The 18,493-nt window shown below is 34.7% G+C and overlaps 1 protein-coding gene and 1 long non-coding RNA gene across 2 annotated transcripts in view; both read right to left on the bottom strand.

Annotated features, from left to right (window-relative positions):
- The window catches only part of grin2ba (glutamate receptor, ionotropic, N-methyl D-aspartate 2B, genome duplicate a), a 47,310-nt gene extending 45,924 nt beyond the window's left edge, over window positions 1-1,386 (bottom strand). The window contains exon 1 of the mRNA XM_052131894.1: window positions 944-1,386. Coding sequence (XP_051987854.1) covers window positions 944-1,171 — 228 coding nt within the window. The 5' untranslated portion in view covers window positions 1,172-1,386. The remainder of the gene's footprint in view (window positions 1-943) is intronic.
- The window catches only part of LOC127647618 (uncharacterized), a 40,884-nt gene continuing 23,775 nt past the window's right edge, over window positions 1,385-18,493 (bottom strand). The window contains exon 5 of the long non-coding RNA XR_007971082.1: window positions 1,385-1,519. This is a non-coding gene — a long non-coding RNA (uncharacterized LOC127647618). The remainder of the gene's footprint in view (window positions 1,520-18,493) is intronic.

Genomic DNA, 18,493 nt, shown 5'->3' with positions numbered 1-18,493 from the left:
ACTCCGGACTGAAGCTCCATCAAAGCCGAAACATCTCCACACTGTGTCTGGTCTGTTCAAACAATGGTCAGCCATGTCTGGCTGCATCTACTTCCTTTTAAACACTGTGGTCTATAACACCCGATCACAGTATCAACAGCATGTCACAGATCTGAGACACTTTTCCAAATGTGTCCAAAAACCTTTCACATTACTATAAAAGTGGGAAGAAAACAATGTATAGATGAGCAAGCAGATCACAGAGACTGATATTAACAACTTCAAAGAGAAAATAACCCACATACACTATTTTTAGCATGAAGACAGCAAAACTCTTCAGAAACCCTGCTGAAAAACACACACAGCAGCTTGTATGTTCTGTTCTGGATGCTGGTGTGCCCAAGTTGTGCCCTGAATTCTTAACCAGCTACACATGCTATGATTTGCTGGTCCACCAACTAGACCAGCACCAAACCAAAACCACATTCATTTTGTTTCAGCAAGGGAGAAAAGACTCCATCTCTGGACCAAACACTCCTGCTCAATCCTGCAGAACATCAAGTCTTTCTCCTCTGTAAACTAAAGACCATTGGAAACTCGGATCCTTTATCTGACATTGTAAATGTCGCATGTGGTTTGCCGCTGGACATCTCAGCGTGGGCTGAGCAGCAGTTTTCATAGCCGCATGTTTAGAGGAGAGAGACAAGCGCTGGTTGATTTCACAGCCGTTTAGACCGCATGCCCTCTGAGCGTGGGCGCATCTCTGACTCACAGCATTTCTGATGAGGACTGGATCATTTTCTCTCTGTCTGTCGCTATCATCCTCTCTGATCAGCACACACTTTCCCATCATGCACTTCTGCCGTCCTCTTAGAGGGCCAGTCTGCTCGCTCATTAGAATACATTATCAGTAAAAGTTTCCAGGACTTTCATGAAAGCAAACCTGCATTTGCAGCGGTCTTACCTTAGCGGCCATGATCATGGAGGAGCCTCCCTTCACGCCCAGTATGGGGATGTGCGTCTGCGTGGAGATGAAGTCCAGGATCTGCGCGATGGCCTCCTGGTCGGTGTCGTCTCCAAACACCACCCCCTGAAGCCAGTGATCCGTCATCAGGTCGCAGATGCTCTTGATGATGCTCTTGGGGTCCGTCTCGTTCATGGTGAGCATCTCTACATTGGGCGCCAGGGGCATGTGGGTGAATTCGTCTTTGTCGCGAGTGCCAGCGAGCACCACCTCGCTGGAGTTGCCCACCAGAACCACGGCGATGCTCAGGCCCTGCAGCAGCTTTGGTACTGGCGGGTACTGCGCTACCGATGATGGGATGTAATGAGCCACGCCTCCTCCTCCCCTGTCCCGCCGTGACTGGCAGGCAAGTGGCAGGAGCAACAAGCACACGAGGAAGAGCTGGTACAATGATGGGCAGGGCCAAGGACGTAGAGGCGGAGCTAGTGGATAAAACCACACCCGCTTTTCCTGAGAGGGTGGAGCTAAGCCACGGTAAATGCAGAAAGACATGATGGAGGAGAGCAAGACAGAAACCTGCAAAAGAGAGAGAAACTGATTACAGTATATTTTGTAACATAATCACATCGCCTTATAAACAGACTATTAGATATTTAGACAGATTATGTGTTGTGTTTAATAATTGTCCTACATAACCACAGCAGAAAGTCTTGCTCAGCACATGGCACTGTTTGTGTGGACCATAAAGCATTTTTATTTTTATTAATGTCACCAACTTCAAACGTTATGACACTTACTACAGGTTTTGCTCTACAGGAGTAACCTCAGGACTTGATGTCTTGATGGCTCATGGATTGACTTATTGCAGGTTTCAGACCTCCAATATTTTTAGTTAGGGTTAAAGTGCACCCAACATGTATAACCGCTACACCACAGCACCCCAGAGAGCAATGCTGTCTGCAGGAATGGGTTATACCAGTGCCTGTGACACATTAATAGTGCAGAAGCAAGCGGCTGTACACGCTCTCTCTGAGATCAATGTTTCATGGGAGTGTCTTGCGTCTGGATGCATGATAGTGTTGTTTATTATGGATGAGATAAACTCTCCCCTTATGTATGGAGAAAGACAGATGTGTGGTTCAGGCCCGCTCGGTTCACAATTTGTACGTCTAAATGATTCTGTGCCTAGACAATATTGTGCTCGAAAACAGACATGCAATGATAAAAGGCCAACATTACAAAGCTTTTAATGTCAATTAAATCTGTTCCTCATGCAAATGGTCTGACTGTGTGTATTTACAGTACAGGAATCAAGAACTTTTCTCTTCAGTTAAAAGCAACAAAGTTGCTCAAGTTTTAGCATTGTTTTATCCACTTCATTTTATCTTTAAGATTGAAGTAAGAGAACATTGTTATCTTGACTTTACAGTAGAAAAGATTGCATTGTTGACAGACAGGCTGTGTTTGGTTGTGTAAGACACATGCTGTAAAAATTAAGGCAGATCAGATGGGAAAAAGAGTTGGACAAAAGTTGGATTTGAACAGCGATCGCTAGGACAGCCCTAAACATTGAATCCGTCTTTAAAGCACATGCCATCACAGCGACACCTATTGTCTAGTGTGTCGTATATCCCTATGGTTGCACCAGAGTATTGGGGTGCAAATAGTCTCTCCAAAAAAAAGTACTGGAGGATGTTTTCTCTTTGTTACAGGAACACTTCCCCCAAAAAGGAAAATTATGTCATTTACACGTCGCTCCAAACCTGTTTGAATTCTCTTTCTCCTGTGGGACACAAAACAGGCATTTTTTCAAACGTTCTCACAGGGTTATTTGCCAAAATTGCACGACAGCAAAAAACACAGTAAAAGAAGTTGATATGACTCAAGCACTATTTTGCAAATCTTCTGCAGCCATTTGGGCACTTGTGTGATGAACAGAATGAAATCGAACTTGTTATTCAATGTCAAATCAAAACAAATATGGCGGCTATGTCCATACCATCAAACCGTGTCTAGTGGCCAGATGTCATGACGTCAGTAATGACAGAATTGTATATTGGGGGCTGTGGAGAGATGGCCGTGGCCAACTGGGAGAGAGATAATGGTAAGGATTAACACCTGGGGAAAATGATTGTTTACAAATGTTTTGCATTAACAGTGATAGCTGGAGGGAAATAAAAGAGAAGCAGAGCCGCAGTGAAGAAGGAGACCTGAAGATTACAACGCTGCGGATGGCAGCATGACTTTATGTTGAACCTTAGAAAAAACACTGATGAGTTTTTTGTGTGTCAGCTGGTTCCTGCTTATTTTTCCTCTTAACTGGCCTGAGAGTGTCACAGGGGCATGTGGAGGAGATCCTTTAAGAGTTTATATAGATCTTGAGAAGTTCAGTTTGAAGGATGTTCTTTCAGAGGGCAGACTGGAGGAGGATCTAATCACTGCTGCTTGTGTTAATAGAGAGATGGACGGAAATGAGTGATTGAACAGCAGAGAGGAGAGAGCTGGAGATGCAGCGAGTGACACAGTTCACAGATGTGAGTCTGCACATCTCTCGGCCACTCACTTTCCATTGCCTGTAACAAACACACACATGCACACACACACACACACACACACGCACGGACCTGTTGTGTGATACACTCTCAGACTCCGCCCCGCTGCAGCAGCAGCCACTCATGTCAATTAATTTAGCATAAGAGAATCCAGTTTATGAAACTCTAGCAATCCACACACACACACACACACACACACACACACACACTCACATACATACACAAATAGTACACACACACACACATACACACACACACACAAATAGAGAGGACGTTGTTCCGACCAGAAACCATGGATTAACGGCGATGTTCGCACGGCACTAAATGCACGGACCTCCGCTTTTAATTCCGGGAATGCGGAGGAGCGTAAACAAGCCAGTTATGCCCTCTGTAACTCTATCAGTGCAGCAAAACGCCAGTACAGGCACAAAAGACAGTTCAACACCACCGACTCTAGAAGTATGTTGCAGGGAATAAACATCATCACGGACTACAAAGGCAATAAAAACTCCGCCATGAACATCGCTGCATCTCTCCCGGATGAGTTTAATACATTTTATGCTCGTTTCGAGGACAATAACACCGCCCTCGCGGAGAGAGTACTCGCGGCTGACGTTACAGACGTTGGTTCACTCTCCGTCTCTGTTGCGGATGTAACCTGATCCTTCCGACAGAGGAACATCCGTAAAGCCTCTTGTCCAGACGGCATTCCGGGCCGCGTCATCAGAGCGTGCGCGAACCAACTGGCTGTTGTTTTAACTGACATTTTCAATCTGTCCATCTCCCTGTCTGTAGTCCCCACATGCTTCAAAACATCAACCATTGTGCCTGTACCGAAGCAATCTACATTTACATTTACATTTACATTTATGCATTTGGCAGACGCTTTTATCCAAAGCGACTTACAGTGCACTTATTACAGGGACAATCCCCCCGGAGCAACCTGGAGTTAAGTGTCTTACTCAAGGACACAATGGTGGTGACTGTGGGGATCAAACCAGCAACCTTCTGAGTACCAATGTATTATACAGAGCACTTATTACAGGGACAATCCCCCCGGAGCAACCTGGAGTTAAGTGTCTTACTCAAGGACACAATGGTGGTGACTGTGGGGATCAAACCAGCAACCTTCTGAGTACCAATGTATTATACAGAGCACATATTACAGGGACAATCCCCCCGGAGCAACCTGGAGTTAAGTGTCTTACTCAAGGACACAATGGTGGTGACTGTGGGGATCAAACCAGCGACCTTCTGATTACCAATGTATTATACAGTGCACTTATTACAGGGACAATCCCCCCGGAGCAACCTGGAGTTAAGTGTCTTACTCAAGGACACAATGGTGGTGACTGTGGGGATCAAACCAGCAACCTTCTGAGTACCAATGTATTATACAGAGCACATATTACAGGGACAATCCCCCCGGAGCAACCTGGAGTTAAGTGTCTTACTCAAGGACACAATGGTGGTGACTGTGGGGATTGAACCAACAGTTCAGTGCTTTAGCCCACTACGCCACAACCACTCCAATCACTTATTTAAATGACTGGCGTCCTGTTGCTCTGACACCCATCATCAGCAAATGCTTTGAGGGGTTAATCAGAGATTACATCTGCTCTGTGCTGCCCACCTCTTTGGACCCATTGCAGTTTGCCTACCGCAACAACCGCTCCACTGATGATGCCATTGCATCTACAATACACACTGCTCTCTCCCATCTGGAAAAAAGGAACACATATGTGAGAATGCTGTTTGTAGACTATAGCTCAGCATTCAACACCATAGTGCCCTCCAAGCTTGATGAGAAACTCCGGGCTCTGGGCTTAAACTGCTCGCTGTGCAGCTGGATCCTGGATTTCCTGTCAGGCAGACGTCAGGTGGTTAGAATGGGCAGCAACAACATCTCATCACTGACCGTCAACACTGGAGCCCCGCAGGGCTGTGTTCTCAGCCCACTCCTGTATTCCCTGTACACACATGACTGTGTGGCAACACACAGCTCCAATGTCATCATTAAGTTTGCTGACGATACGACGGTGGTAGGTCTGATCACTGACAATGATGAAAGAGCCTACAGAGAGGAGGTGCACACTCTGACACGCTGGTGTCAGGAGCACAACCTCTCCCTCACCGTCATTAAAACCAAGGAGCTTGTAGTGGATTTCAGGAGGAAAGACAGAGAACACAGCCCCATCACCATTAATGGAGCACCGGTGGAGAGAGTCAGCAGTTTCAAGTTCCTCGGTGTCCACATTATTGAGGAACTCACATGGTCCGTCCACACTGAGGCCGTTGTGAAGAAGGCTCACCAGCGCCTCTTCTTCCTGAGACTCGGGGGATCATCAGAGACTCCAGCCACCCGAGTCATGGGCTGTTCTCACTGTTACCATCAGGCAGGCGGTATCGCAGCATCAGGACCCGCACCAGCCGACTACACGACAGCTTCTTCCCCCAAACAGTCAGACTGTTGAACACTTGATCTATCACGATCAATAATCAGCACTGCACTTTATTAATCATCTCACACTGGACTGTCATAATTATATTCTCCACAATAAAACTACTTACAGTATATATATATTTTTTATATACTTTTTATTTTTTTATTGTATATTGTGTATTCTATATTGTGTGTATTGTCTACTGTACATCGTATATAATTATTGTGTTGTGTAAGTATGTGTACATTAGATATGTAAATTGTGTTGTGTAAGTATGTGTACATTAGATATGTAAATTGTGTTGTGTAAGTATGTGTACATTAGATATGTAAATTGTGTTGTGTAAGTATGTGTACATTTGATATGTAAATTGTGTTGTGTAAGTATGTGTACATTAGATATGTAAATTGTGTTGTGTAAGTATGTGTACATTTGATATGTAAATTGTGTTGTGTAAGTATGTGTACATTAGATATGTAAATTGTGTTGTGTAAGTATGTGTGCATTAGATATGTAAATTGTGTTGTGTAAGTATGTGTACATTAGATATGTAAATTGTGTTGTGTAAGTATGTGTGCATTAGATATGTAAATTGTGTTGTGTAAGTATGTGTGCATTAGATATGTAAATTGTGTTGTGTAAGTATGTGTGCATTAGATATGTAAATTGTGTTGTGTAAGTATGTGTGCATTAGATATGTAAATTGTGTTGTGTAAGTATGTGTACATTTGATATGTAAATTGTGTTGTGTAAGTATGTGTGCATTAGATATGTAAATTGTGTTGTGTAAGTATGTGTGCATTAGATATGTAAATTGTGTTGTGTAAGTATGTGTACATTTGATATGTAAATTGTGTTGTGTAAGTATGTGTGCATTAGATATGTAAATTGTGTTGTGTAAGTATGTGTGCATTAGATATGTAAATTGTGTTGTGTAAGTATGTGTGCATTAGATATGTAAATTGTGTTGTGTAAGTATGTGTGCATTAGATATGTAAATTGTGTTGTGTAAGTATGTGTACATTAGATATGTAAATTGTGTTGTGTAAGTATGTGTGCATCTGATATGTAAATTGTGTTGTGTAAGTATGTCTGCATTAGATATGTAAATTGTGTTGTGTAAGTATGTGTTCATTTGATATGTAAATTGTGTTGTGTAAGTATGTGTACATTTGATATGTAAATTGTGTAAGTATGTGCATTAGATATGTAAATTGTGTTGTGTAAGTATGCATTAGATATGTAAATTGTGTTGTGTAAGTATGTGTGCATTATATATGTAAATTGTGTTGTGTAAGTATGTGTGCATTAGATATGTAAATTGTGTTGTGTAAGTATGTGTGCATTAGATATGTAAATTGTGTTGTGTAAGTATGTGTACATTTGATATGTAAATTGTGTTGTGTAAGTATGTGTGCATTAGATATGTAAATTGTGTTGTGTAAGTATGTGTACATTAGATATGTAAATTGTGTTGTGTAAGTATGTGTACATTTGATATGTAAATTGTGTTGTGTAAGTATGTGTGCATTAGATATGTAAATTGTGTTGTGTAAGTATGTGTGCATTAGATATGTAAATTGTGTTGTGTAAGTATGTGTACATTTGATATGTAAATTGTGTTGTGTAAGTATGTGTGCATTAGATATGTAAATTGTGTTGTGTAAGTATGTGTACATTTGATATGTAAATTGTGTTGTGTAAGTATGTGTTCATTTGATATGTAAATTGTGTTGTGTAAGTATGTGTACATTTGATATGTAAATTGTGTTGTGTAAGTATGTGTACATTAGATATGTAAATTGTGTTGTGTAAGTATGTGTACATTAGATATGTAAATTGTGTTGTGTAAGTATGTGTACATTTGATATGTAAATTGTGTTGTGTAAGTATGTGTTCATTTGATATGTAAATTGTGTTGTGTAAGTATGTGTACATTAGATATGTAAATTGTGTTGTGTAAGTATGTGTACATTTGATATGTAAATTGTGTTGTGTAAGTATGTGTGCATTAGATATGTAAATTGTGTTGTGTAAGTATGTGTGCATTAGATATGTAAATTGTGTTGTGTAAGTATGTGTGCATTAGATATGTAAATTGTGTTGTGTAAGTATGTGTACATTTGATATGTAAATTGTGTTGTGTAAGTATGTCTGCATTAGATATGTAAATTGTGTTGTGTAAGTATGTGTGCATTAGATATGTAAATTGTGTTGTGTAAGTATGTGTGCATTAGATATGTAAATTGTGTTGTGTAAGTATGTGTGCATTAGATATGTAAATTGTGTTGTGTAAGTATGTGTACATTTGATATGTAAATTGTGTTGTGTAAGTATGTCTGCATTAGATATGTAAATTGTGTTGTGTAAGTATGTGTGCATTAGATATGTAAATTGTGTTGTGTAAGTATGTGTGCATTAGATATGTAAATTGTGTTGTGTAAGTATGTGTACATTTGATATGTAAATTGTGTTGTGTAAGTATGTGTGCATTAGATATGTAAATTGTGTTGTGTAAGTATGTGTGCATTAGATATGTAAATTGTGTTGTGTAAGTATGTGTACATTTGATATGTAAATTGTGTTGTGTAAGTATGTCTGCATTAGATATGTAAATTGTGTTGTGTAAGTATGTGTGCATTAGATATGTAAATTGTGTTGTGTAAGTATGTGTGCATTAGATATGTAAATTGTGTTGTGTAAGTATGTGTGCATTAGATATGTAAATTGTGTTGTGTAAGTATGTGTGCATTAGATATGTAAATTGTGTTGTGTAAGTATGTGTGCATTAGATATGTAAATTGTGTTGTGTAAGTATGTGTACATTTGATATGTAAATTGTGTTGTGTAAGTATGTGTGCATTAGATATGTAAATTGTGTTGTGTAAGTATGTGTACATTTGATATGTAAATTGTGTTGTGTAAGTATGTGTACATTTGATATGTAAATTGTGTTGTGTAAGTATGTGTGCATTAGATATGTAAATTGTGTTGTGTAAGTATGTGTACATTTGATATGTAAATTGTGTTGTGTAAGTATGTGTACATTTGATATGTAAATTGTGTTGTGTAAGTATGTGTGCATTAGATATGTAAATTGTGTTCTGTAAGTATGTGTGCATTAGATATGTAAATTGTGTTGTGTAAGTATGTGTACATTTGATATGTAAATTGTGTTGTGTAAGTATGTGTTCATTTGATATGTAAATTGTGTTGTGTAAGTATGTGTACATTAGATATGTAAATTGTGTTGTGTAAGTATGTGTACATTTGATATGTAAATTGTGTTGTGTAAGTATGTGTACATTAGATATGTAAATTGTGTTGTGTAAGTATGTGTACATTTGATATGTAAATTGTGTTGTGTAAGTATGTGTGCATTAGATATGTAAATTGTGTTGTGTAAGTATGTGTGCATTAGATATGTAAATTGTGTTGTGTAAGTATGTGTACATTAGATATGTAAATTGTGTTGTGTAAGTATGTGTACATTTGATATGTAAATTGTGTTGTGTAAGTATGTGTACATTTGATATGTAAATTGTGTTGTGTAAGTATGTGTGCATTAGATATGTAAATTGTGTTGTGTAAGTATGTGTACATTAGATATGTAAATTGTGTTGTGTAAGTATGTCTGCATTAGATATGTAAATTGTGTTGTGTAAGTATGTGTACATTTGATATGTAAATTGTGTTGTGTAAGTATGTGTACATTTGATATGTAAATTGTGTTGTGTAAGTATGTGTGCATTTGATATGTAAATTGTGTTGTGTAAGTATGTGTGCATTAGATATGTAAATTGTGTTGTGTAAGTATGTGTGCATTAGATATGTAAATTGTGTTGTGTAAGTATGTGTGCATTAGATATGTAAATTGTGTTGTGTAAGTATGTCTGCATTAGATATGTAAATTGTGTTGTGTAAGTATGTCTGCATTAGATATGTAAATTGTGTTGTGTAAGTATGTCTGCATTAGATATGTAAATTGTGTTGTGTAAGTATGTGTACATTAGATATGTAAATTGTGTTGTGTAAGTATGTGTACATTAGATATGTAAATTGTGTTGTGTAAGTATGTCTGCATTAGATATGTAAATTGTGTTGTGTAAGTATGTCTGCATTAGATATGTAAATTGTGTTGTGTAAGTATGTGTGCATTAGATATGTAAATTGTGTTGTGTAAGTATGTGTGCATTAGATATGTAAATTGTGTTGTGTAAGTATGTGTACATTAGATATGTAAACTGTGTTGTGTAAGTATGTGTGCATTAGATATGTAAATTGTGTTGTGTAAGTATGTGTGCATTAGATATGTAAATTGTGTTGTGTAAGTATGTGTGCATTAGATATGTAAATTGTGTTGTGTAAGTATGTGTGCATTAGATATGTAAATTGTGTTGTGTAAGTATGTGTGCATTAGATATGTAAATTGTGTTGTGTAAGTATGTGTGCATTAGATATGTAAATTGTGTTGTGTAAGTATGTGTGCATTAGATATGTAAATTGTGTTGTGTAAGTATGTGTGCATCTGATATGTAAATTGTGTTGTGTAAGTATGTGTGCATCAGATATGTAAATTGTGTTGTGTAAGTATGTGTGCATTAGATATGTAAATTGTGTTGTGTAAGTATGTGTGCATTAGATATGTAAATTGTGTTGTGTAAGTATGTGTGCATTAGATATGTAAATTGTGTTGTGTAAGTATGTGTGCATTAGATATGTAAATTGTGTTGTGTAAGTATGTCTGCATTAGATATGTAAATTGTGTTGTGTAAGTATGTGTGCATTAGATATGTAAATTGTGTTGTGTAAGTATGTGTGCATTAGATATGTAAATTGTGTTGTGTAAGTATGTGTGCATCTGATATGTAAATTGTGTTGTGTAAGTATGTGTGCATCTGATATGTAAATTGTGTTGTGTAAGTATGTGTGCATCAGATATGTAAATTGTGTTGTGTAAGTATGTGTGCATTAGATATGTAAATTGTGTTGTGTAAGTATGTGTACATCAGATATGTAAATTGTGTTGTGTAAGTATGTGTACATCTGATATGTAAATTGTGTTGTGTAAGTATGTCTGCATTAGATATGTAAATTGTGTTGTGTAAGTATGTCTGCATTAGATATGTAAATTGTGTTGTGTAAGTATGTCTGCATTAGATATGTAAATTGTGTTGTGTAAGTATGTGTACATTTGATATGTAAATTGTGTTGTGTAAGTGTGTCTGCATTAGATATGTAAATTGTGTTGTGTAAGTGTGTGTACATTTGATATGTAAATTGTGTTGTGTAAGTGTGTCTGCATTAGATATGTAAATTGTGTTGTGTAAGTGTGTCTGCATTAGATATGTAAATTGTGTTGTGTAAGTATGTGTACATTTGATATGTAAATTGTGTTGTGTAAGTATGTGTGCATTTGATATGTAAATTGTGTTGTGTAAGTATGTCTGCATTAGATATGTAAATTGTGTTGTGTAAGTATGTGTACATTTGATATGTAAATTGTGTTGTGTAAGTATGTCTGCATTAGATATGTAAATTGTGTTGTGTAAGTATGTCTGCATTAGATATGTAAATTGTGTTGTGTAAGTATGTGTACATTTGATATGTAAATTGTGTTGTGTAAGTGTGTCTGCATTAGATATGTAAATTGTGTTGTGTAAGTATGTGTGCATTAGATATGTAAATTGTGTTGTGTAAGTATGTGTACATTTGATATGTAAATTGTGTTGTGTAAGTGTGTCTGCATTAGATATGTAAATTGTGTTGTGTAAGTATGTCTGCATTAGATATGTAAATTGTGTTGTGTAAGTATGTCTGCATTAGATATGTAAATTGTGTTGTGTAAGTATGTGTACATTTGATATGTAAATTGTGTTGTGTAAGTGTGTCTGCATTAGATATGTAAATTGTGTTGTGTAAGTGTGTCTGCATTAGATATGTAAATTGTGTTGTGTAAGTATGTGTACATTTGATATGTAAATTGTGTTGTGTAAGTATGTGTGCATTTGATATGTAAATTGTGTTGTGTAAGTATGTCTGCATTAGATATGTAAATTGTGTTGTGTAAGTATGTGTACATTTGATATGTAAATTGTGTTGTGTAAGTATGTCTGCATTAGATATGTAAATTGTGTTGTGTAAGTATGTCTGCATTAGATATGTAAATTGTGTTGTGTAAGTATGTGTGCATTTGATATGTAAATTGTGTTGTGTAAGTATGTGTGCATTTGATATGTAAATTGTGTTGTGTAAGTATGTGTGCATTTGATATGTAAATTGTGTTGTGTAAGTATGTGTACATTTGATATGTAAATTGTGTTGTGTAAGTATGTGTACATTTGATATGTAAATTGTGTTGTGTAAGTATGTGTGCATTAGATATGTAAATTGTGTTGTGTAAGTATGTGTGCATTAGATATGTAAATTGTGTTGTGTAAGTATGTGTGCATTAGATATGTAAATTGTGTTGTGTAAGTATGTGTGCATTAGATATGTAAATTGTGTTGTGTAAGTATGTGTGCATTTGATATGTAAATTGTGTTGTGTAAGTATGTGTGCATTAGATATGTAAATTGTGTTGTGTAAGTATGTGTGCATTAGATATGTAAATTGTGTTGTGTAAGTATGTCTGCATTAGATATGTAAATTGTGTTGTGTAAGTATGTGTGCATTAGATATGTAAATTGTGTTGTGTAAGTATGTGTACATTAGATATGTAAATTGTGTTGTGTAAGTATGTGTACATTAGATATGTAAATTGTGTTGTGTAAGTATGTGTGCATTAGATATGTAAATTGTGTTGTGTAAGTATGTGTACATTAGATATGTAAATTGTGTTGTGTAAGTATGTGTACATTTGATATGTAAATTGTGTTGTGTAAGTATGTGTGCATTAGATATGTAAATTGTGTTGTGTAAGTATGTGTACATTAGATATGTAAATTGTGTTGTGTAAGTATGTGTGCATTTGATATGTAAATTGTGTTGTGTAAGTATGTGTGCATTAGATATGTAAATTGTGTTGTGTAAGTATGTGTGCATTTGATATGTAAATTGTGTTGTGTAAGTATGTGTGCATTAGATATGTAAATTGTGTTGTGTAAGTATGTCTGCATTAGATATGTAAATTGTGTTGTGTAAGTATGTCTGCATTAGATATGTAAATTGTGTTGTGTAAGTATGTCTGCATTAGATATGTAAATTGTGTTGTGTAAGTATGTCTGCATTAGATATGTAAATTGTGTTGTGTAAGTATGTCTGCATTAGATATGTAAATTGTGTTGTGTAAGTATGTCTGCATTAGATATGTAAATTGTGTTGTGTAAGTATGTCTGCATTAGATATGTAAATTGTGTTGTGTAAGTATGTGTGCATTAGATATGTAAATTGTGTTGTGTAAGTATGTGTGCATCTGATATGTAAATTGTGTTGTGTAAGTATGTGTGCATTAGATATGTAAATTGTGTTGTGTAAGTATGTGTGCATCTGATATGTAAATTGTGTTGTGTAAGTATGTGTGCATTAGATATGTAAATTGTGTTGTGTAAGTATGTGTGCATCTGATATGTAAATTGTGTTGTGTAAGTATGTGTACATTTGATATGTAAATTGTGTTGTGTAAGTATGTGTGCATCTGATATGTAAATTGTGTTGTGTAAGTATGTGTGCATCTGATATGTAAATTGTGTTGTGTAAGTATGTGTGCATTTGATATGTAAATTGTGTTGTGTAAGTATGTGTACATTAGATATGTAAATTGTGTTGTGTAAGTATGTCTGCATTAGATATGTAAATTGTGTTGTGTAAGTATGTGTACATTTGATATGTAAATTGTGTTGTGTAAGTATGTCTGCATTAGATATGTAAATTGTGTTGTGTAAGTATGTGTACATTTGATATGTAAATTGTGTTGTGTAAGTATGTGTGCATTTGATATGTAAATTGTGTTGTGTAAGTATGTGTGCATCTGATATGTAAATTGTGTTGTGTAAGTATGTGTGCATTAGATATGTAAATTGTGTTGTGTAAGTATGTGTGCATCTGATATGTAAATTGTGTTGTGTAAGTATGTGTGCATATATGATATGTAGAATTAGTGTTGTGTAAGTATGTGTGCATTTGATATGTAAATTGTGTTGTGTAAGTATGTGTGCATCAGATATGTAAATTGTGTTGTGTAAGTATGTGTGCATTTGATATGTAAATTGTGTTGTGTAAGTATGTGTACATCAGATATGTAAATTGTGTTGTGTAAGTATGTGTACATCAGATATGTAAATTGTGTTGTGTAAGTATGTCTGCATCAGATATGTAAATTGTGTTGTGTAAGTATGTGTACATTTGATATGTAAATTGTGTTGTGTAAGTATGTCTGCATTAGATATGTAAATTGTGTTGTGTAAGTATGTGTGCATTTGATATGTAAATTGTGTTGTGTAAGTATGTCTGCATTAGATATGTAAATTGTGTTGTGTAAGTATGTCTGCATTAGATATGTAAATTGTGTTGTGTAAGTATGTGTACATTTGATATGTAAATTGTGTTGTGTAAGTATGTGTGCATTTGATATGTAAATTGTGTTGTGTAAGTATGTGTACATTAGATATGTAAATTGTGTTGTGTAAGTATGTGTGCATTTGATATGTAAATTGTGTTGTGTAAGTATGTGTGCATTAGATATGTAAATTGTGTTGTGTAAGTATGTGTGCATTAGATATGTAAATTGTGTTGTGTATGTGTGCATTTGATATGTAAATTGTGTTGTGTAAGTATGTGTGCATTAGATATGTAAATTGTGTTGTGTAAGTATGTGTGCATTAGATATGTAAATTGTGTTGTGTAAGTATGTCTGCATTAGATATGTAAATTGTGTTGTGTAAGTATGTCTGCATTAGATATGTAAATTGTGTTGTGTAAGTATGTGTGCATTTGATATGTAAATTGTGTTGTGTAAGTATGTGTGCATTAGATATGTAAATTGTGTTGTGTAAGTATGTGTGCATTAGATATGTAAATTGTGTTGTGTAAGTATGTGTGCATTAGATATGTAAATTGTGTTGTGTAAGTATGTGTGCATTAGATATGTAAATTGTGTTGTGTAAGTATGTGTGCATTAGATATGTAAATTGTGTTGTGTAAGTATGTGTGCATTAGATATGTAAATTGTGTTGTGTAAGTATGTGTGCATTAGATATGTAAATTGTGTTGTGTAAGTATGTGTGCATTAGATATGTAAATTGTGTTGTGTAAGTATGTGTGCATTAGATATGTAAATTGTGTTGTGTAAGTATGTGTGCATTAGATATGTAAATTGTGTTGTGTAAGTATGTGTGCATTAGATATGTAAATTGTGTTGTGTAAGTATGTGTGCATTAGATATGTAAATTGTGTTGTGTAAGTATGTCTGCATTAGATATGTAAATTGTGTTGTGTAAGTATGTGTACATTTGATATGTAAATTGTGTTGTGTAAGTATGTGTGCATCTGATATGTAAATTGTGTTGTGTAAGTATGTGTGCATTAGATATGTAAATTGTGTTGTGTAAGTATGTGTGCATTAGATATGTAAATTGTGTTGTGTAAGTATGTGTGCATTAGATATGTAAATTGTGTTGTGTAAGTATGTGTGCATTAGATATGTAAATTGTGTTGTGTAAGTATGTCTGCATTAGATATGTAAATTGTGTTGTGTAAGTATGTGTGCATTAGATATGTAAATTGTGTTGTGTAAGTATGTGTGCATTAGATATGTAAATTGTGTTGTGTAAGTATGTGTGCATTAGATATGTAAATTGTGTTGTGTAAGTATGTGTGCATTAGATATGTAAATTGTGTTGTGTAAGTATGTGTGCATTAGATATGTAAATTGTGTTGTGTAAGTATGTGTGCATTAGATATGTAAATTGTGTTGTGTAAGTATGTGTGCATTAGATATGTAAATTGTGTTGTGTAAGTATGTGTGCATTAGATATGTAAATTGTGTTGTGTAAGTATGTCTGCATTAGATATGTAAATTGTGTTGTGTAAGTATGTGTACATTAGATATGTAAATTGTGTTGTGTAAGTATGTGTACATTTGATATGTAAATTGTGTTGTGTAAGTATGTGTGCATCAGATATGTAAATTGTGTTGTGTAAGTATGTCTGCATTAGATATGTAAATTGTGTTGTGTAAGTATGTCTGCATCAGATATGTAAATTGTGTTGTGTAAGTATGTCTGCATTAGATATGTAAATTGTGTTGTGTAAGTATGTGTACATTTGATATGTAAATTGTGTTGTGTAAGTATGTCTGCATTAGATATGTAAATTGTGTTGTGTAAGTATGTCTGCATTAGATATGTAAATTGTGTTGTGTAAGTATGTGTACATTTGATATGTAAATTGTGTTGTGTAAGTATGTGTGCATTTGATATGTAAATTGTGTTGTGTAAGTATGTCTGCATTAGATATGTAAATTGTGTTGTGTAAGTATGTGTACATTTGATATGTAAATTGTGTTGTGTAAGTATGTCTGCATTAGATATGTAAATTGTGTTGTGTAAGTATGTGTGCATTTGATATGTAAATTGTGTTGTGTAAGTATGTGTGCATTTGATATGTAAATTGTGTTGTGTAAGTATGTGTACATTAGATATGTAAATTGTGTTGTGTAAGTATGTGTACATTTGATATGTAAATTGTGTTGTGTAAGTATGTGTGCATTAGATATGTAAATTGTGTTGTGTAAGTATGTGTGCATTAGATATGTAAATTGTGTTGTGTAAGTATGTGTGCATTTGATATGTAAATTGTGTTGTGTAAGTATGTGTGCATTAGATATGTAAATTGTGTTGTGTAAGTATGTGTGCATTAGATATGTAAATTGTGTTGTGTAAGTATGTCTGCATTAGATATGTAAATTGTGTTGTGTAAGTATGTCTGCATTAGATATGTAAATTGTGTTGTGTAAGTATGTGTGCATTTGATATGTAAATTGTGTTGTGTAAGTATGTGTGCATTAGATATGTAAATTGTGTTGTGTAAGTATGTGTGCATTAGATATGTAAATTGTGTTGTGTAAGTATGTGTGCATTAGATATGTAAATTGTGTTGTGTAAGTATGTGTGCATTAGATATGTAAATTGTGTTGTGTAAGTATGTGTGCATTTGATATGTAAATTGTGTTGTGTAAGTATGTGTGCATTTGATATGTAAATTGTGTTGTGTAAGTATGTGTGCATTAGATATGTAAATTGTGTTGTGTAAGTATGTGTACATTAGATATGTAAATTGTGTTGTGTAAGTATGTGTACATTAGATATGTAAATTGTGTTGTGTAAGTATGTGTACATTAGATATGTAAATTGTGTTGTGTAAGTATGTGTACATTAGATATGTAAATTGTGTTGTGTAAGTATGTGTACATTTGATATGTAAATTGTGTTGTGTAAGTATGTGCACATTTGATATGTAAATTGTGTTGTGTAAGTATGTGTACATTAGATACTGTATGTAAATTGTGTTGTGTAAATATGTGTACATTTGATATGTAAATTGTGTTGTGTAAGTATGTGTGCATTAGATATGTAAATTGTGTTGTGTAAGTATGTGTGCATTTGATATGTAAATTGTGTTGTGTAAGTATGTGTGCATTAGATATGTAAATTGTGTTGTGTAAGTATGTGTACATTTGATATGTAAATTGTGTTGTGTAAGTATGTGTACATTAGATATGTAAATTGTGTTGTGTAAGTATGTGTACATTAGATATGTAAATTGTGTTGTGTAAGTATGTGTACATTAGATATGTAAATTGTGTTGTGTAAGTATGTGTGCATTTGATATGTAAATTGTGTTGTGTAAGTATGTGTGCATTTGATATGTAAATTGTGTTGTGTAAGTATGTGTGCATTAGATATGTAAATTGTGTTGTGTAAGTATGTGTGCATTAGATATGTAAATTGTGTTGTGTAAGTATGTGTGCATTAGATATGTAAATTGTGTTGTGTAAGTATGTGTGCATTAGATATGTAAATTGTGTTGTGTAAGTATGTGTGCATTAGATATGTAAATTGTGTTGTGTAAGTATGTGTGCATTAGATATGTAAATTGTGTTGTGTAAGTATGTGTGCATTAGATATGTAAATTGTGTTGTGTAAGTATGTGTGCATTAGATATGTAAATTGTGTTGTGTAAGTATGTGTACATTAGATATGTAAATTGTGTTGTGTAAGTATGTGTACATTAGATATGTAAATTGTGTTGTGTAAGTATGTGTACATTTGATATGTAAATTGTGTTGTGTAAGTATGTGTACATTAGATATGTAAATTGTGTTGTGTAAGTATGTGTACATTAGATATGTAAATTGTGTTGTGTAAGTATGTGTACATTAGATATGTAAATTGTGTTGTGTAAGTATGTGTACATTTGATATGTAAATTGTGTTGTGTAAGTATGTGTACATTTGATATGTAAATTGTGTTGTGTAAGTATGTGTACATTAGATATGTAAATTGTGTTGTGTAAGTATGTGTACATTAGATATGTAAATTGTGTTGTGTAAGTAT

The sequence above is a fragment of the Xyrauchen texanus genome, chromosome 8, assembly GCF_025860055.1.
Source record: "Xyrauchen texanus isolate HMW12.3.18 chromosome 8, RBS_HiC_50CHRs, whole genome shotgun sequence".
NCBI classification, from domain to species: Eukaryota; Metazoa; Chordata; class Actinopteri; order Cypriniformes; family Catostomidae; genus Xyrauchen; species Xyrauchen texanus.
The sequence above is the reverse complement of the archived record's forward strand: the minus strand, read 5'-3'. Positions and strand labels throughout refer to the sequence as shown.